Source organism: Euleptes europaea, chromosome 6 (assembly GCF_029931775.1).
Source record: "Euleptes europaea isolate rEulEur1 chromosome 6, rEulEur1.hap1, whole genome shotgun sequence".
NCBI lineage: Eukaryota > Metazoa > Chordata > Lepidosauria > Squamata > Sphaerodactylidae > Euleptes > Euleptes europaea.
The window spans coordinates 49,447,190-49,472,431 of NC_079317.1; the positions used below are offsets into that span (position 1 = coordinate 49,447,190).

At 45.7% G+C, this 25,242-nt stretch overlaps 1 protein-coding gene across 1 annotated transcript in view; it reads left to right on the forward strand.

Moving 5' to 3' along the window:
- PAK6 (p21 (RAC1) activated kinase 6) overlaps positions 1 to 24,997 on the forward strand; it is a 39,955-nt gene extending 14,958 nt beyond the window's left edge. The window contains exons 4-9 of the mRNA XM_056851531.1: positions 15,947 to 16,432; positions 16,794 to 16,927; positions 17,690 to 17,816; positions 18,177 to 18,302; positions 20,548 to 20,682; positions 24,356 to 24,997. Of these exons, the coding sequence (XP_056707509.1) occupies positions 15,947 to 16,432; positions 16,794 to 16,927; positions 17,690 to 17,816; positions 18,177 to 18,302; positions 20,548 to 20,682; positions 24,356 to 24,523 (1,176 nt within the window). The 3' untranslated portion in view covers positions 24,524 to 24,997. The remainder of the gene's footprint in view (positions 1 to 15,946; positions 16,433 to 16,793; positions 16,928 to 17,689; positions 17,817 to 18,176; positions 18,303 to 20,547; positions 20,683 to 24,355) is intronic.
- Positions 24,998 to 25,242: the final 245 nt, after the last annotated feature.

Sequence of the window (25,242 nt, forward strand, 5' to 3'; positions counted from 1 at the left end):
TACCTTTGGGCTGAGCCCTCATGACATCTTTGGATAAAATAAGTCAGGAAGAAGGGAGCAAATAGTCAAGAACAGCATACTTAGAACCAGAAAGGAAGGAGGACTTGTGAAGGAATCCTTTTCTGTGAATTGTTTGTGGAAGGAAAAAGGGAAAACATAGAGGAGGTTTGTTGTTGGCTGGAATTTAATTCATTTTTAAAAAATAGGTCTATTTATTTTGAACAAATATCTAAATAGAGAGGGGCTGGAGCTTTTATTTATGAGGGAGATTAATGCCATCACTCTGCAAGCTCTACTTTTCAATTCTTGTGGGGAGAGGGGAGGCTACATTGCCAAGGTAAAAGCACTCTGCATATGTTCAGAGGCACTTTCTTTAATATTACTTATAATTATTATGATTTTGCCATGTCTGCAGTGCCTGATAGCTGACTAGTTACTTTTTGCTGTGTTTTCAGCCGTAAAATGGAACCAGTATCTCCCAAATGGTATAAGTGCAATAGAGTGCTTATATGTGTGATATGCATTGACATGCCTTGTTGGTTTTGTCATCTGAAGCTGTCCGCTTGCATACAGTCTTCATTCTTGCTTTCTGCCTGTGGCACATTTGAATTTTGATTGTGTTGGCCCCAAGATTCTCCACCGGACTGTGTTCTCGTACTCCACCCATAGCCCCACCCATTCATGTGCAGGAATTTCCCTATTTTTTGCTATGTAATGTTGAAGGATATGCATACAATAGTCCCCATGAGACTGCCTCAGCAGGGAACTTGTAAAGGTGCCACCGAGTATAAACCAATGGCCTTGCTTCCCATGATGGTGGCAGCACTTTTTCAGATTGCAGAAGCATAGGATTTATTACTATATAATGTGCCCCAGCCTCTTTCCCTGGCCTCTTTTAAAGTACCTCAGGGCAGAATTGTATGTTACCTCAATAAGTTTGTATTTGGGGGAAATATTTGCTGGTTAACAGTAATGTGAGGCAGAGAGACTTGCAGGGTCAAACTGACTGATGGGTAGGGTTACTGACCACCAGGTACTAGCTGGAGATCTCCTGCTATTACAACTGATCTCCAGCTGATAGAGATCAGTTCCCCTGGAGAAAATGGCTGCTTTGGCAATTGGACTCTATGGCATTGAAGTCCCTCCCCTCCCCAAACCCCGCTCTTCTCAGGCTTCACCCAAAAACTTCCCGCCGATGGCGAAGAGGGACCTGGCAACTCTACTGATGGGGCTGGGTTGATTTAACTAACTACTGTCCAACATTTCACCCATGAAACGAGGCCATGATGTCAGTAACATGATCGTCATACCAAGGAACACTGCCTAACTCCTCCTCAACTACTGTTAAACATTACTGAAAGTACCCTACATTTATTTACCCACCACAGCCTATCTTTCATTAATTTAATAAGCCAAGAGGGCAATGGCTATGTTGACTAATGAGGTCTTTGAAAAACACCATTGCCTGCAATATAACACAGCATAATTGTTCAAAAAATATCTCTTCAGCTGAAGGTTATGAAATGGTTTCTGTTGCCTACAGCATTCATGTGCATCAATATGCATTTGAGTACATGTGCTCTGGAAATAAAATGCATCCAATTCCCTACTCTAGGGAAGGACCTAAACCATGAAAATATAACACTAGTAACGGAGACTAATAAAACGTTAACAAGGCATCCCCTTAAGGTTAAAACTGGGATAGTGATTTACCAGTGATAAAAACCAGCACACTGGGACTGTCCCTAGTAAACAGCATAAACATCTGTAGCATAAGAAGCTATTCCCTTTCTGCTACTGCCGCCTTTTCAACTTTTCCCTTCAGGCTCTCTTTTCTACAGTTGGGCTTATTTCCAGGGGCCATTGCTCAGTTTAGAAAAGAGACGACTAATAGATAGAGGTTTATAAAATTATGCACAGGGTAAAGGGAGTTGAAAAAATAACTTTTTCTCCCTCTCCCAAAATACTAGAATTCAAGGGCATCCAATGAAGCTGATGGGCAGTAAATTCAGGCGGACGAAAGGAAATATTTCTTTACCCAGCAAGTGATTAAAATGTGGAATTAGCTGCCAGAGGATGTAGTGATTGCCACAGGTGTGTGTAAAGTGCTGTCAAGTCGCAGCTGATTTATGGCGACCCCAGCAATGAGCTTTCAAGGCAAGTGAGAAGCAGAGGTAGTTTTCCATTGCCTTGGCCGCAGGCATAGACAGCTTTAAAAGGATATTGGACAGATTCATGGAGAATAGGTCTATCAGTGGCTACTAGCCATGGGGACTAAAGGAAGCCATCACATTCAGAGACCGTAAACCTCTGAACCCCAGTGCCAGAAGACAACATCAGGGGAAGGCCTCGGCCTCTATGCCCTGTTGTTGGCCATCCAGAGGAACTGGTTAGTCACTGTGTGAGACTTGATGCTGGACTAGATGGACAACTGGTCTGATCCAGCAGGGTTCTTCTTAGGGATGAATGCTAGAGTGTCACCCAGCATGATGACGTCACTTCTGTGTTACACCAGAAGTGATGATGTTGCATTACTGGTAATACCAGTCAGCCCCATTTCTCTCTCTTCCCCCCACCCCCAGTTTCCTCCTGATGCCCAGTGGAGTGGCAGCAGGCGGGAGGTCTCCTACTGAAATGGGAGACCTGACCTCACTGCCCAAACAAACCTATAGAAAGCATCTGTTGGGGACACATGGACTTGGTAGCATGTGAATCAACACATGACCAGCACCAGAGTCCATTTCAGCCAAGTCACTGCAGTTTTTACATCATGTCAAGGGACGGGGAGGGTCACAGGCCTGGTGCACTGGATGCAGTGGTCCCTTATTATGCAGGACTGTGGATTCACAACCTGTGGCTGGACTTGGCAAGCAAACCCAGGCGAATTCAGAATTTTTGCTCAGCTCTTGAGCTTGCTGAGCAGCCTAGGGCAAACTGCTTTCTCACAGGTGAATAAACAAGAGGTAAGAATTGTAGTATGTTCTGTATGCTGAAAAAATGTTGTAGAAATAGGGTTGCCAACCTCCAGGTTGTGGCTGGAGATCTCCCTCTATTACAACTGATCTTGAGCCAATAGAGATCAGTTCACCTGGAGAAAATGGCCGCTTTGGCAATTGGATTCTATGGCATCGAAGTCTCTCCCCTCCCCAAACCCTGCCCTCCTCAGGCTCCACCCCAAAAACCTCCCGCCGATGGCGAAGAGGGACCTGGCAACCCTATGTAGAAATAATAAATTAAGATAACATGAGCATGTATAATCCTCCACAGTGAGCACTCTTCTGAAGTGAAGATGGGGCACTGCTTTGGGTAAAAGGGATAAAATAGAGGGAAATGTGGGTTAGCAACAGTGAGGAGCCATGGATAGAATGCTGGACTTGGAACAAGAGTCCTTTGTTTGAACCCCTTCCAATTAGTCATGTTTTTTACAGCCTGGCCTATGAAGGTGGTTGTGATAATAGCATTGATCAGATTTAAGGCTTTTTTGTGCTATCAAGTCGCAGCTGACTTATGGCGACCACATAGGGTTTTCAAGGCAAGAGATGTTCAGAGGTGGTTTGCCATTGCCTGTTTCTGTGCCACAGCCCTTGACTTCCTTGGTGGTCTTCCATACAAATACTGACCAGAGCCAACTCTGCTTAGCTTCTGAGATTTGATGACATTGGGCTAGCCTGGGCTGTCCAGGTCAAGGCGTAAGGTTTGTAGAATGAATTAATATATATTGAAAGTAGAGCATAAATGATCCATTGGGTTCCACGGAACATTTTCTGCTTGTGCAGGAGATCTTGCACATGTAGAAACACAAGAAAGTGTTTGACTTGCACGAAGTCAACTGGACTGTACCCCTTCTTGTATTTTTGCTAACATTAAGACATAGTGCAAGATATATTTCAGCACGTGCACTCGCACACACGTTAATCACCTCCAGTCATACTTCCAGGTTGAACTGTAATGGCCCCATCAAACAGCCTTTCGATTTTTTATACACAGAAACCCTGATCGGAAATGAAAAAATCAGCGCTAGCTCTTGTGCAAAAGGAACTAACTGCCTTAAGTTAAAACTCCTTTTCCACTGTTGCATGGCAGGCTGCAGCTCCCAGAATAATGATGACAGTAATCATCCTTCTCAGATCAATAATCTTCTGCAGTAAGTGGTGCTGCTTTGGCTCTTCCCATGGGGCACAACCACCCCAAAGCATGCTGCCCTGAGCTCTGTGGTAGGATGCAACAAGTAAGTAAGTAACAAATACCATCCTCTGAATTCCCAAAGCTGTTTCCCCCACTGGTGAGAAATGTTCCTGTTAACGAATGTTCACATGATTTTAAAATAGTCTCCCCCCTGTCCCTTCCTCAACTTGATCTTAGGTTGTGAACATAAGAACATAAGAAAAGCCCTGCTGGATCAGACCAAGGCCCATCAAGTCCAGCAGTCTGTTCACACAGTGACCAATCAGGTGCCTCCATGTAGCCCCCAAACAAGACAACTGCAGCAGCACCATCCTGCCTGTGTTTTTAGACATTATTAAAACACAAACCAACTTTTAGCACTGCAGATTGCTTGGGAACTGGCTGTACTGGACTCCTGCAGTGTCAGCTGGCTGTTGCTAATGTGACTAACCAGGCTTGTTCCGGGCCAGACAAGAAGAGGAAGTTCCGTTGGAAATGTGTTGAGTCCCAGCTGACTCAGACCTCGTTCTTCAATGCAATAGGATGACAGCCTGTGAGAATGCAGGAAGAGCAGATGGCGAGCAGGTTAGGCTGTATGTCAAGTTGACCCAGATTGCAGTAGAATCCCCCCCCCCTTCCATGGGCATCTGCAAAGCTCCCTGAGGCTCTGCTGGTAGCTCGTTCTGCTTCTGTAAGGAAAAAGCGGAACCATATATTATAATTAAGCAGGGCTTTTTTTGTGTTGGTACTCACCAATACTGGCACCTTTAGGGGGGTCTCCCAATACTTGATCCTTGGCCATTTATGCATGGGAATTTTACCTTGGGTTTGACACTCTTGATGCGCACGTTTCTCATCCAAATTCTCAAAACTCTATGCATGGGGGCTTTTTGCCCAAAAGAAATTCCTGGAGTATTTCTGCACTGAGGAAATCTCAGTGAAAATGTGGGGCATCTGAATCCCTGCCCCTGAAAATGGTGCTTTGTAATTGGCTGTAGTGTGTGCATGTCCCTGCACCTCCAAGAGAATCAAGGGCCCTGCTGGGCAGCTGCCCTTTGACCCCTGGGTGAGCTGGCTCCAGCTGCTCCGCCAGGGCTCCGAGCTCTGTCGCTTCCGCCAGAAGGTCTTACTTCCCTGTGCCAAGGGCTGGCTTCCACACACTGATGAAGCCATGTCTGGGCTCCCTGGAGTGGGAGGGAGTGAGCGAGAGTGGGAGAGCCCTAGAGCAGCGGGGGTCACTTTGGTGGATCTTCCTCCTCAGATCTTCACTCACTGTGAAACTGACCAAATGGCCCAGGCTAGCCTGATCTCATCAGATCTCAGAAGCTAAGCAGGGTCAGCCCTGGTTAGTATTTGGATGGGAGATCACCAAGGAATACCAGGGTTGCTATGCAGAGGAAGGCACTGGCAAACCACCTCTGTTAGTCTCTTGCTTTGAAAACCCCAAAAAGGGGTCGCCATAAGTCAGCTGTGACTTGACGGCACTTTACACACAAGAGGATGGGTAGAACAGAAGGGCAGCAATCAGAGTTAAGTAGCCATTTTACATCCACAGTTGAGAATCACACCCAAGTTAAACTCAGGACACAGAATGAGATCCCCCCTTTTTTTGTTTGGGTGTGCAATTTTAGTGATAAAATACCAAATCGTTCCCTCAGCTGCTCTTTTCTTCATCTATATTTATAGATTTAGCATTTTGTCACTAAAATTGCATGCCCATCCTGCACTCAAGTGGCAAAACAAAATGTTTTCCAAGGGGATGTGGGAGGGATAAGCGAGAACAGGCGCGGGGAGAGAAACCTGAAGTTAGGGCTATGCACAAAATTGCATCAATTTGAACTGAGTTTAGCTCAGAGCAGACTTTATATCCATGGTAAAACAGCAGCGGGAAGATGTGGGAAAAGCATGAGGTAGGGCTGTTGAAAAAAAAATTCGGTAAAATTTGGATTTGGCAAAATTCGGACCATTTTGATTCGGGAAATGCCAAAGTCCGAACTCCCCTGATTCGGATCCGTGGAATTTGGTGCGAGATTTGGAGGTTGGGGAAAAATTCAGCCGAATAAAGCCATTTAAAGCACATTCACACCTTTCCCAGGCTCTGGGGGGGCATGTTTGGAGGTAGAGGTCCCAAACGTTTAGTGTAGCTTGGGGGGACCTTTCTTGCAAGAACCCCCAAGTTTTGTGAAGATTGGGTCAGGGCCCCCCGAGTTATGGGGCCCGGAAGGGGTCCCCCCATCTGCCCATTGGAATAAAGCCATTAATAGGGATGTACTAAAACGAATGACAAGTCAGCCCATTGGAAGCAATGGGAGAGGCTGCCCAGCCCATTGAAGATAATGGGAGAGGGGTAATGTCGGTTGACTTGCATTGACTCCACTGAAATACATTACAGGGGATGTACTAAAACGAATGACAGGCTAGCCCATTCGAAACAACAGGAGCGGCTGCACAGCAGTTCTCCCCGGGCTGCACAGCAGCTGGGCTCACGCACTCAACCGCAACTGATTGGCCAGAAGAAGACCCGGCTTGGCCACCATTGGCCGCGGGAGAATGCTGCTAGTTGCTTACTGACGGTTATGCTGCTGATTCAGAGCCCCCAAATTTGCCGAATTTATTCGGCATTCACCCGAACTCGCCGAGTTCGGCTCCTCGTTTTCCTGCCTTTTTTTGAATTCATCTCTATCCGAACCAGAAACCACCGAATCGGGGGAAAATTGGCTGTTTTTTGGTTTGGGACAAACCGAATCAACAGCCCTAGCATGGGCGTGAGGTGAACTCTGAGAGACAGAAAAATCATGCATAACCCCAACGAAGAACAAGTCAGTCCAGCAAAGAGCGCGAGTCAAAGTACCCATCCATAAATGGCCCTTGTGTACCAACCTGCCCCACTCAGCCAGAGAAAGAGTTAGTGGACCCTCAGGAACAGCCTACCGTGTTTCCCCGAAAATAAGACACACCCATAAAATAAGCCGTAGCAGCATTTCTAAGCATTTGCTTAATATAAGCCATACCCGGAAAATAAGGCACCCCGGGGCTGGTGTGGAGAAGACCAGGAGGAGCCCAGCTGAGCAGATGCAGTCTCCCGCGGCTGCTTCAAAGGCCCGGCAACCAGCGCGCCCGGGGCTGGGGTGGAAAAAACCAGGAGGAGCCCAGCTCAGCAGAGGCGGTCTCCCGCAGCCGCTTCAAAGGCTCTGCAACCAGCGCGCCCGGGCCTCTGGGGGCGGGACCGGAAGGGGGTGGTAAGGGGAGAATGGGAGCCGAGAGGGAGGACAGTTCTGATTCCCTCGGAATAAGACATCCCCTGAAAATAAGCCATAGTGTGTCTTCTTGAGGAAAAATAAATATAAGACAGTGTCTTATTTTCGGGGAAACACGGTAGTGGGGATCTTCAGAGAGAGGGGGGAATTAGTGGAAATTGGTGCAACCTTATATATTAGTTCTGGCACCTTTTTTAAAACACAAAAAGCACTGTACATAAGACAACCTGTTACCAAAAGCCACCATGATTTATCCCAGTTATGCTTGCAAACCTCCAGATAGGGGCCTGGAGATTTCCTGGAATTACAACTCATCTTCAGACAGCTGTGATCAGTTCTCCTGGAGAAAGTGACTGTTTTGGAGGGTGGATTCTATGGCAACACATCCCTAATGAGCTCCAAACCCAGGCTCCTCCTCCAAATCTCTAAGAATTTCCCAACCCTAATTCCAGTTGATGCTTTGATTCCCCACCACACACACACACACACACAAAGTGCAGTTCTGGGGAGTGGGGGAGAATGGAAATGGTCACTGGCATGCATGGGAAGAGGAGAACATGTAGCAACCAATATACTGAATGTGGGTCAGCAGTGTGATGCAGTAGCTAAAAAGGCAAATGCGATCTTGGGCTGTATCAACAGAAGTATAGTGTCCAGATCATGCAAAGTGCTGGTATCACTTTACTCTGCTCTGGTTAGACCTCACCTAGAGTATTGTGTTCAGTTTTGGACACCACAATTTAAGGATATAGACAAGCTGGAATGTGTCCAGAGGAGGGCAACAAAGATGGTGAGGGGTCTGGAGACCAAGTCCTATGAGGAAAGGCTTAAGGAGCTCGGTATGTTTAGCCTGGAGAGAAGACTGAGAGAGGATATGATAACCATCTTCAAGTACTTGAAGGACTGTCATATAGAGGATGGTGCCAAGTTGTTTTCTGTTGCCCCAGAAGGTCAGAACAGAACCAATGGGTTGAAATTGAATCCAAAGAGTTTCAGTCTAACATTAGGAAGAACTTTCTAACAGTTAGAGCAGTTCCTCAGTGGAACAGGCTTCCTCTGGAGGTGGTGAGCTCTCCTTCCCTGGAGGTTTTTTAATCAGAGGCTAGATGGCCATCTGTCAGCATTGCTGATTCTATGACCTTAGGCAGATGATGAGAGGGAGGGCATCTTAGCCATCTTCTGGGTGTGGAATAGGTGGTCACTGTGTGTGTGTGGGGGAGTTAGTTGTGAATTTCCTGCATTGTGCAGAGGGCTGGACTAGATGACCCTGGCGGTCCCTTCCAACTCTATGATTCTACTGAGTGGGCAATCAGAGTCCTCATTACAGTTGCTTCTGCCTGGAGGTTTTGTTCCACTCACCCACCCCAGCAGTGGGGTTTTTTGCTGCCACATGACATTGTTAAGCAGTTGTTCACTTTCTCAGTTTTCTCCTGCATTATACATTCTCCTGCGTTTTGGTAGAGGTTGAGGTAGTTTGACATCAATGTGGATGGGAAGGTGTGGAGTTCTCGACCTCTGTGCCCACAATGCAGTGCTGTTTCCCCTGGCCACCACTAGGCTTTTTGCTGTGTGTGTTTTTTTTAAATCTTAGTAGGTACATACCTCTGCAGGGGTCACCATAAGTCAGCTGTGACTTGATGGTACTTTACAGACATGCACATATCACTATACCATAACACTATAGTTACTAGTACCCATTAATTTTTTTTAAAGCCACCAAAATCCTGCTGGGGTGGAGGAAATGGCAGGTATAAGAGTATAGGGAGGGAAGACGAATCCTCTTCCTGCTGCAAATGCATTTGTAACGAGAGCGCAATGCAGAATCGCCCCCATGTGGAAGTAGCCTCCATGAAACATGTGAGCATATCTGGGCATGTGCTTTCATTCATGCTTATAGAAAGCTCAGTGTAGAGAATGTGTTGGATATTTGGTGGAACAGTTTCCAAGACAGGCCTTGGCAAACACAGACACAAGTGGGGGCCTTTATCTATGCTCTGGGTTACATAAAACGAGTTAGTAAAACAGAGGAGATGGCTCTAACACCTGCCAGGAGCGTGTCTGAGCTGGAATGGAAGGGAGGTGCAGGCTGAAGACAGGGAAATAATTTCTGACAGGCAATTACTTGCATCTCTGTGTGTCTCCAGATGTGATGTGTTATGCAGAATGAACGTACACTTCCTTGTGTATTGCTGCAAGGGCCAAAGGTTAAAAAAAAGTTTATTGATGATAGCTTGCTATGTATAGACAAGGGGGAGCATACTGGGACCCTCAAACTCTATGTCAGGAAAATGGAAACAAAAAAGCTTTCTTAATAGCTTTCTAAAACAGAACTTGCTATAATTACCTTTCCAAATTTCAGCAGTTTAACAGGGATGTAGCAAGTGTCCAGACCTAGAAATAAACATCCTGCAACACACCCTTAGTTACAGTAGCCAGATTTCCTCAACTCATTACTTGCTAGTCCAGCCTCTCTGCCCTGGACTACTCAAGTACAGCTTTCTCCTGTGTGTATGTTTAGTGCCATTACTGTTTTCTCTGGGTTGCCAGGTCCCCCACTGGCCACCGGCTGGGGATATTGAGATATAGTTGCCAGATCCAGGTTGGGAAACTCCTGGAGATTTGGGGATGGAGCCTGGGCAGGACAGGGACCTCAGTGGGGTTGAATGCCACAGAGTCCACCCTTCAAAGCATCCCTTTTCTCCATGACCTCTGTAGTCTGGAGATGAGTTGTAATTTCGGGGGATTCCCCAGGCCCCACCTGGAGGCTGACATCCCTAACTGTAATAATGCATACACCATCCATCTTGCATCAGTACCTAAGCATTAACTATTTTAAATACAGCTGTAGCAAACCAGCAATCTTTTAGGGATCCATAAACTCTCTTTAAAAGGCAGACTATAAACTATAAATATATCCTACAGCCATGTCAGCTCTTAGACTTGGCTGCATTGCATTCCATAATAAAGCAGGGCTGAATTAGTTCAGAAGTTATGTGGGTGATCCCTTAAGCTCTACAGGAAAGAATCTGGATTCCTTTTGAAATGGATCCAGATCGACATTATGCCAATGTAACTCCATAACTCTACAAGTCACTGTGCCAGTAACACTGGGATCACTTATACTTATTGAAATTCTCTGGACAGTTTCCCAAGACTGCTTAGGCACTCTGGCCAGTGCTCCAATTTGGGTAATTGTATTTTTTCTCACTTAAATCTTTCACTGCAGCTTCAGCTGGATTCTTAAGGTAGCAATTTGCTTTCAGCTCTGCTTACAAAAATGAGCCAAAATACTTATTCTCCATTTTATCGTTTAGAAACAATCAGAAAAAACAAAAAATCCAAGCTGAATTTTTAAATGGGCAATGATTTTGCAGGCCCTTGTGTGAGAAGAAGGCCCTGGTGTTCAAGGAATGCCGAATGCCCAACAAGTCCAGTCTGATTTTGATGGCAGCTCATAAAAACAGTGTTCATATTAGCAGTTTATTTATGGGAAGTATAACATGAGAGTAGCAAATGCGCACAAAACTTACTTTGTCCTGCCATGAACCGGAAAGTTTCATGTTGAGATCTTAACAGAAGACAAGCTCTGATCTTGGGGTGCCATTATTTGCTGCCTACACAATTAAGGCAGCTTTGTCTAAACGTACTTGCTTTGATCATCAGGCAAGACGCTGAGAAATGTGAGATGTTTGTTTCCAGAAAATCATGGCATCACATGAATGGATGGAAGTGACTCAGTTGACCAGAGACAAAACTGGAAATCCAGGCTTACTGAATTTTGAGGTCTATCCCATTTAAGGCTATTTATATGCTGTTTTTCTGCCTTAAAAGGATACAAATAGCAGTGTTCTTGTTTTGATATCATTAATAACAAGCTAGGGGTCCATGAGGAACATGTTCATGAGAGTTAAATGAGTGGGAAATCCCACTCTTTCCTCTGCCCCCCAATTTTCTATTCTTCTAAACATTGGGTTGGATATAGTGGAATATGTATGTGAATGGAAGGGGAGCATTTTAACCATTTCTGTCCTCCCACATAGTAGATACGTTATTGCCTTGATATGCTTTTCGGGGGTGGAGGGGGAGGGAGAGGCTCCAGCATTTCAGGAGACATTTTGGGCTGCAGCAGAAGGAAGTTCCACTCTGCTGACCACAATCTCCCATCAGCGGAGATTTTGCTTGGGGTAGAAGCTTCCCTCCTGGATAGGGTTGCCAGCCCTGGGTTGGGAAATACCTGGAGATTTTGGAGGTGGAGCCTGAAGAGGGTGGGTTTGGGGAGGGACTTCAATGAGGAATAATGCCATAGAGGCTACCTTCCAACATGGCTATTTTCTCCAGGTGAACTGATTTCTATTGCCTGGAGATCAGTCATAACAGTGGGAGATCTCCAGCCACCACCTGGAGGCTGGCAACCCTACTCCTGGGACATGCAAACAGCCAAACTAAATTGTTCGGATTATTAAAGACTTAGGTTTCCTGCAGTCTAGGGCTGCCAGCTCCAGGTTGGGAAATTCCTGGATTTGGGGGGTGGGGGAAGGTGGAGTCTGGGAGGGTAGGCATTTGGGATGGAAAGAACCACACTGGGGTATAATGCCACAGACACTACCTTATAAAGTAGCCATTTTCTCCAGGGGAACTGATCTGTTTTCTAGAGATCAGTTGTAATTCCAGGAGATTTCCAGGCACCACCTGGAGGTTGGCAACCCTACAGCAGTCACAGCAGCCGTGTAGAATGGCTTTTAAAAAAATAGACCCAAATGGGCTTGGATGGAATGCTCCTGCAGGGGGAAGAAAGGGCTCCCCCAATCCATTTTCCCGCACTGGGTGAGTTCTTTCCCTGTTTTTGCTGCTTCACATGCACAGAATACTCCACAGGAGCAGGAGAGCTGTGGTGGCATTCTGCACCCAAATGGGCTCTCCTTAATTTTTTAACAGCCATTCTCTGCAGCTGCTGTGTGAGAGACCTCAACAGGCAGAGTGTTTTCCCCCCTTTTATTAATGTACAAGATAATATTTTTCTGCATATCTGAGGTGCCTCCCAAGTTTGTAGAAACACCTGTCGTGTCTGTGCTTGGCCTGATTTTGCTGCTTTCATATTTGGCATAAACATTTCACTACTAGACACAGTATTTATTTATTTAAAAATGTATACCCCCCCACCTCTACTCCCAAAAGGCTTCCCAGGTGGCTCACAGTGCTATCCTAAGCAAAGCTACATCCTTCTAAATCAACTGGTCAATGGATGACACCGTTCGTGCATTAACATAAAACAGTAGGGCTGTTGAATTAAATTTTTTTTTGGTATAGTTCGGATTCGGCTGAATTCGGCCCGTTTAGATTCGGGATATGCCGAAGTCCGAACTCCCCCGCTTCGGGTCCGTGCAATTCGGCGGGAATTCAAAGTTCGGGAAAAAAATTCGGCTGAATAAAGCCATTAAAAACACAACCGCGCCTTTCTGCGGCTCTGGGGGGGGCATTTTTGGGGGTAGAAGTCCCAAACTTTGAACGGAGCTTCAAAGGACGCTTCTTGAAAGACCCCCCAAGTTTTGTAAAGATTGGGTCAGGGGGGGGCTGAGATATGGGCCCCGAAAGGGGTCCCCCCCACCCTTAATGTGCATCTCTGAGCAGAGCTTGCCGCCCACGCACAAAGCTCTCAGCCCCGACAAACAGCTGATACGTTTGCAAAGCATTGCAACACAACTGCAAGCAACACGACAGCAAAAGCAACACAACCTTGTAAGCAACACCTTTGCAACTGTGCAAAGCAACACCTGACACCTGGGAGTTTGCAAACCATGGAAAGAGACAGAGGCAGCTAGCTATGCATAATGAGCAGGGGTGGAATTTCCCCTTTTGCATCGGACTCCAAATGCATTCTTTAAGTCACCATTTGAAAACAAGTTTTGAGCAAGCATCCAAATAGACCTAACCGCTCTTATGAATGAGGGAAAACCTGAAGACACACAACTGAAAACCCCCCCTCAAACCAGGGAGAGAGAGACTCGAGGGGGAACACACCCCCAGGCAGAACCGGCAAAAGCCCCCTTTGCCTTCCCCCCCACCCACAGAAACTGCTCCCCCCCACACACACACAGGAGAAAAATTATAGATTAAAGCCCCCAAAGGGGTCTTACTGTGGCTGTCTTCTGTTCCAGGGGCTGGGGAGGACTTGTAATCCAAGATGATTCCAATTAGGCACGGGACGTTTTGCTCTGGAGATGCACAGGATCAGCTGATCCATTCATCCCAATAGGGGAAAGGGGAAAGGGGAAAGCCCATATCTCGGGACCCCCTGACCCAATGTTTACAAAACTTGGGTGGTCTCTTAAGAAGCCTTGTCTGAAGCTCCGCTCAAAGTTTGGGATCTGCATCCTCAAAAATGCGCCCCCTGCGGCCACGGAAAGAGAAAAGGGGGGAGCCGATATTTCTGCCCCCACTGAACCCATCTTTACAAAACTTGGGTGGTATCTTAAGAAGGATTGTATGAAGTTATGCTGAAAGTTTGGGGGCTGTATCCCCAAACAAGCGCCCCCTGCAGCCATAGAAATGGAAAAGGGGGGGAGGGAAAAGGGGTGGAGCCCATATCTCGAGACCCCCTGACCCAATGTTTACAAAACTTGGGGGGTATCTTAATAAGGCTCATCTGAAGCTCCACTGAAAGTTCTTCCCTCCCCCTTCCCACAATGTAGCCTCGATTTATATATTGTCTTGACCTGTTAGCACTTTCGCAGTGTCTTTCTCCAAGATTAGATGGCATTTTGTTAAGCAACATATGATAGGTTGTTGCCATGGAGATAATAGATGTGTGAAACTAGCTGGAACAAATGAAACTGAGCTACTACCCTTAATGAACTGAGGGTATTTTCACACATAGCACTAGTGGTTTATGGACAGCACATCTGCAGACATGAGGAAATGCCCATCTCCCCCCCCCTTTTGTGTCCATTGCTGCCAAACTATTTTTTTCATGGGGTTTATAGCATGTTGCCTCTTGAAATTCAGGCCTTCCCTTCCAAGAATAAGCAGTACTGTGCTGATATATATCTAATTCGTATGATTTGACACCACTGCCTCCTCATTCCATGCCTGTACACTTTTAAAATAATTGAAATATTTATAAAATAGTGCTAATGATTGGTCAAAGGTGAGCACATGTGATATTATCACATGAATGCTCTTACAGATCTTTAAAAAGAAGGTTCAGGACTCGCTTCCTCCTATCCCATAGCAATGCTCTGTCATTTTTTAAACTTCATTTGTGTGTGCCATCAAGTCTCTTCCAACTCATGGCGACCCTGTGAGTTAATATCCTCCAAAACATCCTATTGTGAACAGCCTTGCTCAGGTCTTACTAACTGAGGGCCATGGCTTCCTTTATAAGGTCAATCCATCTCATATTGGCTCTTCCTCTTTTCCTGCTGCTTTCAATTTGTTACAATCATTATTGCTTTTTCCAGTGACTCTTGTCTTCTCATAATGTGACCAAGGTACGATAGCCTGAGTTTAGTCATTTTAGCTTCTAGGGGACATTTCAGGCTTGGTTTACTTCATTTATACCCCACTTTTCTCCTCACTGGGCATCTAAAGCAGCTTATATCTTTCTTCTCTCCTCCATTTTATCCTCACATCAACTCTGTGAGGTAGGGTTGGCTACGAGTGTATGACTGGCCCAAGGTATCACACTGTGGATTAGAACTTGGGTCACCCTAGTCTGATGCTTTAAGGTTTATTTTTCTTACTTAAAGAACGGTAAACAGTTTCCTCATCCCCATACACAGCCATGTGAGTTTCCTCATCCCCATACACAGCCATGTGAGAATCTATTATTTATACAGTGATGGTACAGGATCAGTGCTTTCCTAAACAATTTTCAGAATTAGCTCTGAAAGCTCCCTTGAGCCTTTTTAGCACATATGAATGTCATTAATGCATGAGAGGAAATGGAAGAGAGCCATCCTTAAATCAAGAGTAAGTTCTAGCCAGTGTTGGTTTTATGTTCTCATTAAAGATGCAGGAAAGCCTATGCAATGTACTTCATCCTGGCAACCGGCTTGTGGGATCGGTCACAGTTCCAGTTTCTGAGACTGACAACAGTAGTTTAGGGCCAAACTAGACGTCAAATGGCAGCTGCTAGAAATTAACTCCCCAAGCACTAGAGAGGCCTAATTCAGATCAGGCTTGTGGTGTGTGAGGAAGGGGGTTCAGCCTTTCCCCGCACTGTTTTGCCAACACAAAACAGCCCTAGGGGACATTATTTGTCCTGTGATGGGGGGGGGCTCGATTTGCCATCTGACAATAAAGTTATGAGAACACATTACGTCTAGTTTGGGCCTTTGGGGTGCAAGATCCACCCAGGCCACCACATCATTCGACAGAAAATACCTGAAACCAGATCTGACTGATCCAAGCTGAATACAACAATTGGATTGCATTAACTTTGTGGGTGTTGAGAGCCAAACTTTGATGCCAGATGCCTGCCCTCTGTAATTTTATAACACTCTTCCCCCCCCCCCATTCTTCTCAAGCCTAATCCTTTCTTCAGGCCACCACAGCACTGGGGTTCACCCCACAGCCCGGCAGCCAAAGCCCAGTCCCTTCCTTCTGACCAGCCAGTGCCTGATTATGCCAGGATTTCAGAAGCTGGCACCCCTCAGAAATCTCCAGTGACTGAGAAGACTGCAGCTTTGCCCCCGGGCAGGCCTTCGCCAGCAGGGTCCCCCCGGAACAGACACACGCAAACCAGCTCCAGCAACCTTCACCTTCCTTTGGACTCTAAAGCACAGCCAGGCAACGAGGACCCAGCCGTCGTGACTCACGAGCAGTTCAAAGCTGCCCTGAGGATGGTGGTGGACCAAGGTGATCCCAGGATGATGCTGGAAAGCTATGTGAAGATCGGGGAGGGGTCGACTGGCATTGTCTGCATCGCTCGCGAAAAGCATTCTGGGCGGCAGGTGGCCGTGAAGATGATGGACCTGCGGAAGCAGCAGCGGCGGGAGCTCCTTTTTAATGAGGTGACGGGGTCTAAAGGGAAAGAGAAATTAATTTCACACACTTACGACAAAAGAGATTATTCTAAAGGGGAAATGAGAAGGAAAAGAGGATATGGCCAGCATATTAATGCGATATTGGCTGGTGGCCCTAATATGGGTTAGGGAGATGAACAACACGAGTCTGACTTTCTGGGCAGGACATTGATTCCCAGCTTTCGTAAGGTCAATTTGGGGCTCGTTTTTTTTGACATCATTGTGATTATTTCCCCCAGTCTCCACATTGCTGTAGTTTGGGCAGAGCTATGGATAGCGAATGCAGATCACAAGGGTGTCAGATGGCGGTGTGCATCAAAAGCAATTTGTCTTTCTCTGTCCTTCCCAGGTGGTGATAATGAGAGATTACCAGCATGCCAATGTGGTGGAGATGTATAAAAGCTATCTGGTGGGTGATGAGCTCTGGGTACTGATGGAATTTCTCCAGGGAGGAGCCCTCACAGATATTCTGTCCCAGATCAGGTAGGAAAAAAACCACCACTACAACAACTGGTTGTTAATCTGTTCCATCTTACACAAAGCAGCAAACTGTTTTTGACTTCTGTCTAGTGTGAGCCAATCTGTGGTCGGTGTAGTGGTTTGAGTGCCAGGCTAGGACCTGGGAGATCCAGGTTCAAATCTGTCCTGAGCCATAAAGATCACTGCATGACTTTGGACCAGTTATTTTTTTCTCAGCCTAAGGTACCTTACAGGGCTATTGTGAGGACAAAGCAGAGGAGGGGAGAACGGTGTATGCCACCTACCGTTTTGTAGGCTGGATGGGATAAAAATGCGACAGTTCAAATCTATCTGTTATGCATGTTATAGCATCCAAGGACCATGGTTTCAGCTCAGCCAGGTGTTGTTTCCTTATCAGGGCTAATGGCAATAGTGTGTGGAGGGGTCCCATTGGGAAAATGGTGCAGGCAGGGGAGTAATAACCCCCTTTGCCCAGCACCACAGCTCTGATTCTGCCTCCATCCATCCCAAAGCTGTTTTCTAGAGTAAAACAAACAACCATGTTGTGATGTCTGAGCATGGATTTCCACTTTAACATGTAATTTGGGCCTCTAAGTTACTTGCTACTGGCACATCCTCTGGTTAGCGAATTCAGTGATGGGAAATGGAATAGGAACTTGCCTTCAATTTCCTGCTGTAACAGAAGTGCATTAATAATTTGTTTGTGTTTTATGAAAGAAAATGCTCCTGCTCACAATTTTTGGCTTGCTTGCTGTTCTCTTCCAGACTGAATGAAGAGCAAATTGCTACTGTGTGTGAGTCAGTCCTGCAGGCACTTGCCTACCTGCATTCCCAAGGTGTGATTCACAGAGACATCAAGAGCGACTCTATTCTCCTGACCCTTGATGGAAGGGTAATTTCTGCAGCTTTTGTCTCTCCCTGTAATTCTTGTTCAGCCTTCCCAGAGCCTTTAGAGAAGGGGCAAAAGCACAGTGGTGGAGTGCATCTTTCGTGTGCATAAAGAAATATCTGGCAACAAAAATCTCAGGTAGCAGGGCTGGGAAAGACGTATGTCTTTGGGAATTGCTGCTAGTCAAAGTTGACTGTACTGGGCTAAATAATCTGATAGTATAGAATAGCTTCATTTTTCACTTTCTGCTCCTGCATTCTGGTTCATCTCCATATGTTTCTTTGTCATATTCTTTTTCCTTGACTCAATTTTCTTAACTTTTGCGTAGGATGTTAAGTATTGCTGTTTTCTTCTTTCACATAGGTGAAACTCTCTGATTTTGGCTTCTGTGCTCAAATCAGTAAGGATGTACCAAAAAGGAAGTCCTTAGTAGGAACACCTTATTGGATGGCTCCTGAGGTTATTTCAAGGTCTCCATATACCACAGAGGTGAGTATGGACCTTGAACTGCAGAACAGGCAGCAAATCAACAGAGGGCTCATCTGCTGGAGCCAAACTAAAGCTGCTTTGCTTAACCCATTCCTTTGCCTAGATAGGTACATTTCGTCTGGCATGGTTCAGTATCTTGTGCCATGCTTTTATTATTTGAGAGCGATGTGGCTCAAACAGAGGATGCCATGTTCGTCTATGGAAGCAAGAATTTGATTATGTGTCCTTCAGGACTATTCCAGCTCCTCTAAAATTCTACCTCACTCAAGAACTATCATGGGTATTGCATCTGAAATAGTTTGGTTGTGGTCAGAAGTGATCATATAGTCTAAAAATAGAAATATCTTCAACTACGGCCAAACCCATAAATCCATAACTAAGAATAACTTTGCAGACTGACTTGGCCTATCTATCCCCAGTATATTGCTAATAATAATTAACTAATAATTTCCTGCCCTGCCCTGGATGGCCGGGGCTAGCCTTGTCAGATCTCAGAAGCTAAGCAGGGGGGTTAGCCCTGGTTAGTACTTGGATGGGAGATCACCAAGGAATACCAGGGTTGCTATGCAGAGGAAAGCAACGGCAAATCATCTCTATTAAGTCTCTTGCCTTGAAAACCTTACTGGGTTGCCATATGTTGGCTGGGACTTGACGGCACTTTACACACACACAAAATGATTTCCTAATTTTGGATGAGCACCAGCATTTCTAAGGATATCCTGTAAAAGAACGGGGGCAATGGCAGTCCTAAATACAACAGGATGAAAAGATGCTAAAAGTTCTCTTTGTTTTTGAGTGTTTTGGCAAATGCTCTGAGCACTACTGTGCTGTGATCATAGGGACTTGAAGATCCTTTTCTTTTTTAAACAAATGACATCTGAGATTGGCTAGGAATTATTCCAAAGTACGAATTTTTCCCTGAACACTGCAACTGCAGCTTTGGATTTATGTCGTGAACAAGGATTAATTGGCCAAAATATTCCTGAACCTAGCTACAACAATAGTTGATGAACATAGATATATACAAAGAATAAACTGTGAAGTGTGACACTTGTGCCTCCACAGAAGTGATGATTCAGGACAGGGAAAAGCAAGTTGTTGCCTGAAAATAAAACGGAAAAGAAACAAATGCTTTCTTTATTCTGGGTACCATCCACCGTCATTAAGAAATGTTAGCAACCATTTGTCAAGGCTCCTACCCCTCTTTCCCATGGGTCACACTAGGCAAGAGTGACCATCAGGGCAATCCTAAGCATTGGCTTTAGTGGACTTACAAGGGTGTAATTCTGCTTAGGGTTGCACTACAAAGCACCAATGAAACACGATAGACTTTTATTATTCCCACTGGGTATTATGAAATGATTCTTTTTTAAAAAGCCCTACCTACATGTTTGTAATATAATTAAAGGATGGGAACAAGAAAGGCTAATTGAGTTCAAGCACCTTGATCATTAAGTGCTGAAATTTCCTCTCCCTGCCCTGTTGCTGTCACTCTGAAAGGTAGGGTGAGGTTATACTGAAATCCGGAGGGTTGGGACAATTATGAGACAGCTTTGCTTATTTTGCATTCCTGAGACACAGTCTGAAACACCATTCCCGTCATCATCCAAGGCAAAGAGGAGGTCACCTTCCTCCCGTAGAGCTTGAAATGCTGGAACGTTAGCACCGAAGCACCACAAATCCCAGGAGATGTTGGCTGCCCCCAGTGCTTGTCCTGCATCTCAGTCTCCCCAGACATAGCTACTTTGCTCAGGGTCCTTGGCCCCTGGAATGATGGTGTTTCAGGGGCCAAGGAGGGAGGGAGGCCTGAAGTGAGCCTTCCATCCCCAGATCAGGCCAGTAAGTGGGAAGAAAGCAGGGAGTTGGGCAGGATTCAGGGGCAGACGGGGATGGGGAAACTGGAAATCCCATCATGCTCCTGCTCATCAGGACAACAGGATTTCCCAGTTCCACAATCTGGGATGGGGGGTGGGGGGAGCCCTATTCCCCTCCCCCAATATTTTATTTTGCCAAGTCCAATTCCAACTGACCAAGGGATGCTCACTCATCAGTATGGGGAGAGACCTTCTTTGCTAAATATGCACAAATGAAGACGTTTGCTAACTTCTACTACTTCTCTCCTTTAAATGGCCTTAATGAGGCTAAGTTACTGCACCTTTTACTGTTCTGTTTCTTGATGGGAAGTTACATTAACTAGAGTAAACCAGGGGACCATCTACACTTGTGCAATGTTGTACTTCTGCAGGTAGATATCTGGTCTTTGGGGATCATGGTGATAGAGATGGTGGATGGAGAACCCCCCTATTTCAGTGACTCTCCAGTCCAAGCAATGAAGAGGCTTCGAGACAGCCCTCCTCCCAAAATAAAGAATTCTCATAAGGTCAGTATGTTTGCAAGGAATTCCTGCATCTAATAAACGACTAAGTGGTTTTAAAAAGTAAATAATTACAAATTTTTACTTTGAATTACAAATTATTTACTTTGAAGTTGCACAAAATTACACCTTAGGCCAGTGATGGCGAACCTTTTAGAGACCGAGTGCCCAAACTGCAACCAAAAACCCACTTATTTATCGCCGAGTGCCAGTGCGGCAATTTAACCTGAATACCACCCCCAGAGGGGGCCCAGAGGGAGAGGCTAGGGTTGCCAAGTTCCTCTTCGCCATGAGTGGGAGGTTTTTGGGGTGGCGCCTGAGAAGGGCGGGGTTTGGGGAAGGACTTCAGTGCCATAGAATCCAATTGCCAAAGTGGCAATTTTTTCCAGGGGAACTGATCTCTATTGGTTGGAGATCACCTGTAATAGCAGATCTCCAGCTAGTACCTGGAGATTGGCAACTAGTTCCTTAGTGTTTTCTCTCTACATATCAAGACAAATGGAAAGGTGTTTGGAGGATGGCTTGTGGGCACTTCAAAGGTGGAATAGGACTGCACGCCCCTCCGCCCGCACAGACCCAGAGGGTGCCGGAGAAGCCCGCTGGAGGGAAAGAAGGAAGGAAAGAAGGGAAGGGAGGGGGAAAGGGAAGGAAGGGAGGGAGAGAAAGAAAGAAAAAGAGAGAGAAAGGGAGAAAGAAATGGAGCAAGGGAGAGAAAGAAAAGGACAGAGGGAGACAGAAAAAGAAAGAGGCCATTTATGCATGGGAGGTTTTGCCTTGGATTTGCCACTCGGTGGGGCGCGGCGGCAGGCTTGTGAGAGGCGAGCAGGGTGGGGCAGAGGGTGCCTCCTTCGAACCCACCGACCAGCCATGCCCCTCCGCCCGCACAGGCCCAGAGGGCGCCGGAGAAGCCGCCGGCCATGCCGAGTGTGAGCGCTCGGCTTCTGTTCCCCGCTCTCCCACCCGCCTGGCTGGCCACGCACGCTCCAGCGGCGGCAATGGCGGCAGCTTCTGTGGGAGAGTCCGGGGGCCACCGCCAATGATGTCGGAGGTTCCCCACCCCTGGGCTACAGCCTCCCCCATCCGGGGTGGGGCAGAGCCGGAAAGGCCAGCGGCTTGGAGGAACCGTGCGTGCCGGCAGAAAGGGCTACGCGTGCCGGAAGTGGCACCCGTGCCATAGGTTCGCCAACACGGCCTTAGGCCGTCAACAATAATTTTGCATGCTATTTTGCTGCAACTTACCCTTCTGGGAAGTTAAGCCACAGTGGCTATAAATCCCCACTGTATGTACGCTGCAAATACACACTCAGTAGAAACTTTTCTCTTGCTTTTAGGTGCTTTCAGTTTAGGAGCTTGTAATGATTGCAGCAATGCTGAAGTCCAACTAAATGCAGCTCTTAAGTCGGCTCTCCAGATCAGCTATGGGACAGTGATCTCAGACTAATAATTCTAGATGACTTTAACATCCATGTTGAGGGTACCTCATCTGTTCAGGCTCATGCCTTCATTGCAACCAAGGCAGTCACTGTCCTAATTTTTTGGCCCCAACGCATGAGAAAATACATAAGCTAGATCTACATGTTTTTGTACCAGGAAGGTTTCTGGTCAAGACGGTGGTAATGAAAATCTTACAATGAGATAATTACCTGTTGAAGGCTCCAGGCGGCCTTGTCCTCTGCCTTCCGCAAGAGTGAAGGCCCCAGTCGAACCACTGTCAGAGACTCAGGGATCCAGTGGGTTTCCAGACTTTTCTGGGCGATCTTAAGACTCTGGTCAGTTACTCAAGCAAGGCCTTGGTTGGGTTTGGGCTTCTTTTTTCAGTTACATTTGACTCAGAAGTGTTGGACCTTATCTTGGATATAACCAACCAGGACATATTGATCTATGCTACTGTAAGTCAAGGCTAGATTACTGTAATGGGCTCTATACAGGGCTGCCCTTAGAAACATCTCTGAAACTTCAGTTCCTGAAAAATGGATTAGCCCAGCTGCTGAGCATCTACACTGGTTGCCAGCATGTTTCCAGATTCCATTCAAGAGGCTGGTCTGAACCTTTAAAGCCGAGGGTCTACATACTTACTAGATCTCCTCTCCTCATGTGGGCCTGTAAGGGCACTCTGCTTTTCATAGCAGAAATTCCTAACTGCCCCAACAATTTAGAAGAAAGTGCCCAGCATAACTTTTAAAGAAGGCTTTTGGTTGAATTAATAGGGTTTGGGTGTATACTGGTGGGTGAGTATTCGCTGAAGCTATTGAAAAGTCTGATTGGATAGTTTATGGACTTTTATGAGATCCACTTTGGTATGTAATATTTCTAATTAAATACATAGAATGGGTCAAGAAACCCTGGTACTGCTGAGTTGTTCCTTTACGGAAACTAATTCTTTTATGACTCTACATCCAACTAGTTAATGAATTGATTAATTTTACCTGAGATCTAGTCAGAGCTGTAGACTGTTGAGAACTGATTTTTGGGAGTCAGTCCTGCAGACTGGTGCTGACATCTAGTGGCCAGTGCAGGAAATAATCACAAAAAAGTGCTGGCACAACCATTCAATGGGCTTCAATGAGCTTAGAAGGATACATCACTGTTTGGGGTTGCACTGAAGTGTTTTCTGTAGGCTGGTCCTAAATTCTGGTTTTGAGGTCAGTGGTCTTAGAAACTCTGCTTAGGATTGCACAGTAAGTGGCAAAGAGCCAATTTTCCTTCTCTTATCCCTATATTATTTATATATGTTCACCACAGGCAGCAAAATTTCACCTCAGAATACCATAAGATGCTGAGGCTGTTCAGTGTTTCATTCCCCACCCAGACGTGGAGAATTCACTCAGGAATGACTGGCTTTAAATGTGTTTACTTCCTTTGGCCACACTGCCAGCTGTATAAGTGTCTGTATCTCAGAAGTCTCCATGTAGACTGATTTTGAGATGCAACAGCATGATTGTCGTATTGCAAGTGGTGCTCCATAGCTGCTTCCTTGCCATTTAATAGTTAATATTTCCTATTCTGTCCCAAAGCTTGAGGGTGGAAGTGTATACTTCTTTTCCCCAACCCTGTTGAATAGATTAATTTTAGATCTGTATAAGGTTTGGGACTGAGCAGGGTTTGAACTTGGATCTCTGGGCATGTCTGCTTGACAGGATATTATGGACATGCCATTCCACACCCATATGTACTGTGTCACACACTAGACGTGCAATCTTTAACTGAAGTCAATGGGCTTAGAAGGGCGTAACTCTGTTTAGGATTGTACTGCTTAGGATTGTACTGTAGATCTCAAAGCAAGTGACAAGGATGGGATAGAGAGCATCTGTAATAATTTATCCCAAGGTATGAGTTCAGCACAAGATCTCCTTGGGTCCAACTTCAGCACTCTGTGCATTGGCCCACACTGACTTCAGCTGGCTATTGAGAACAAGAACTAAAAACATAAGCAACTGTAAGTACAGTGTAGTCGTCACTTGATGTAAGGTTCAGATCTGTGGCACTGAGAAATATGGTAGCACATAAAGAGAACATCTACAAAGAAGACTGTGTTCCTTTGTAAGAGAGACTGGCCTATATTTCATCCAGTGGCAACCATCTGGAGAATTTTTAAAATGTTTAATCCTGACTAATTTTGGAAAAATAACACCTTGTTAATTCTTGGTAACTCTTCATGAAACTCATTCTATTTCTACAGACATCCCCAGTGTTGAGGGACTTCTTGGAACGGATGTTAACACGAGACCCTGTAGAGCGGGCAACAGCACAAGAACTTCTGGATCACCCTTTTTTGCTTCAGACTGGCCTTCCAGAGTGCCTGGTGCCCCTCATTCAGCAGTATAGGAAGCGCACCTCCACCTGCTGACCCTGAGCTTAAAGAATACCGAGTTTTTTGGGAACTTCCTTCTGGAAATACTAAACAGATTTGGACAGGATCAGGGTAATTTAGCCCTGTGAATACTACATGCCCAGTGTTCTTTTCAAGATGTGAATGTGAGAGGGTATTTTCACCACCTTTGGCTGCTTTTTAATGTTTACTTTTTCGCTGAAGACAATCAAAAACTGGATTCCAAGAAATCCTAATGGTAAATATAGATATTGTGACGTTTCAGGAGTGTTCACATTTCATTAGGACATATAGCTTTGGTAAAATAATCTATACATGAATTGTATATATCTGCAAACATCTGGGAACAACAGCTTCTAACTACTGAACTGAAACAAGATTCCTCACACAAAAATATGAATTTTTGTTGTTTTATACTGACAACAAGGCCAGTGTCCTCGATTTGCGTGAATGACATCCCAGTTAGGGGTATTTAGCCCCATTAGATATGAAACTTCTGTCACTTTTCCTTGCAAAATATTTCTTCCAGTGCTTTTTACAGTTCATTCTGCAAGAATGAATAATGTTGGATCTATGGCTTTTCAAAAGGTAAGAGTAATCTGTCATTACATATCTGGAAAGCGGCACTCCATGGCAGATACTTCTCCAGAGATACTGGAAACTTATGCTTGAAACTTCAGAGCAAGTAAACATAGTGCCTTCCTTAGCAATGATGGATTTGGAAGGCAATGCAAGGA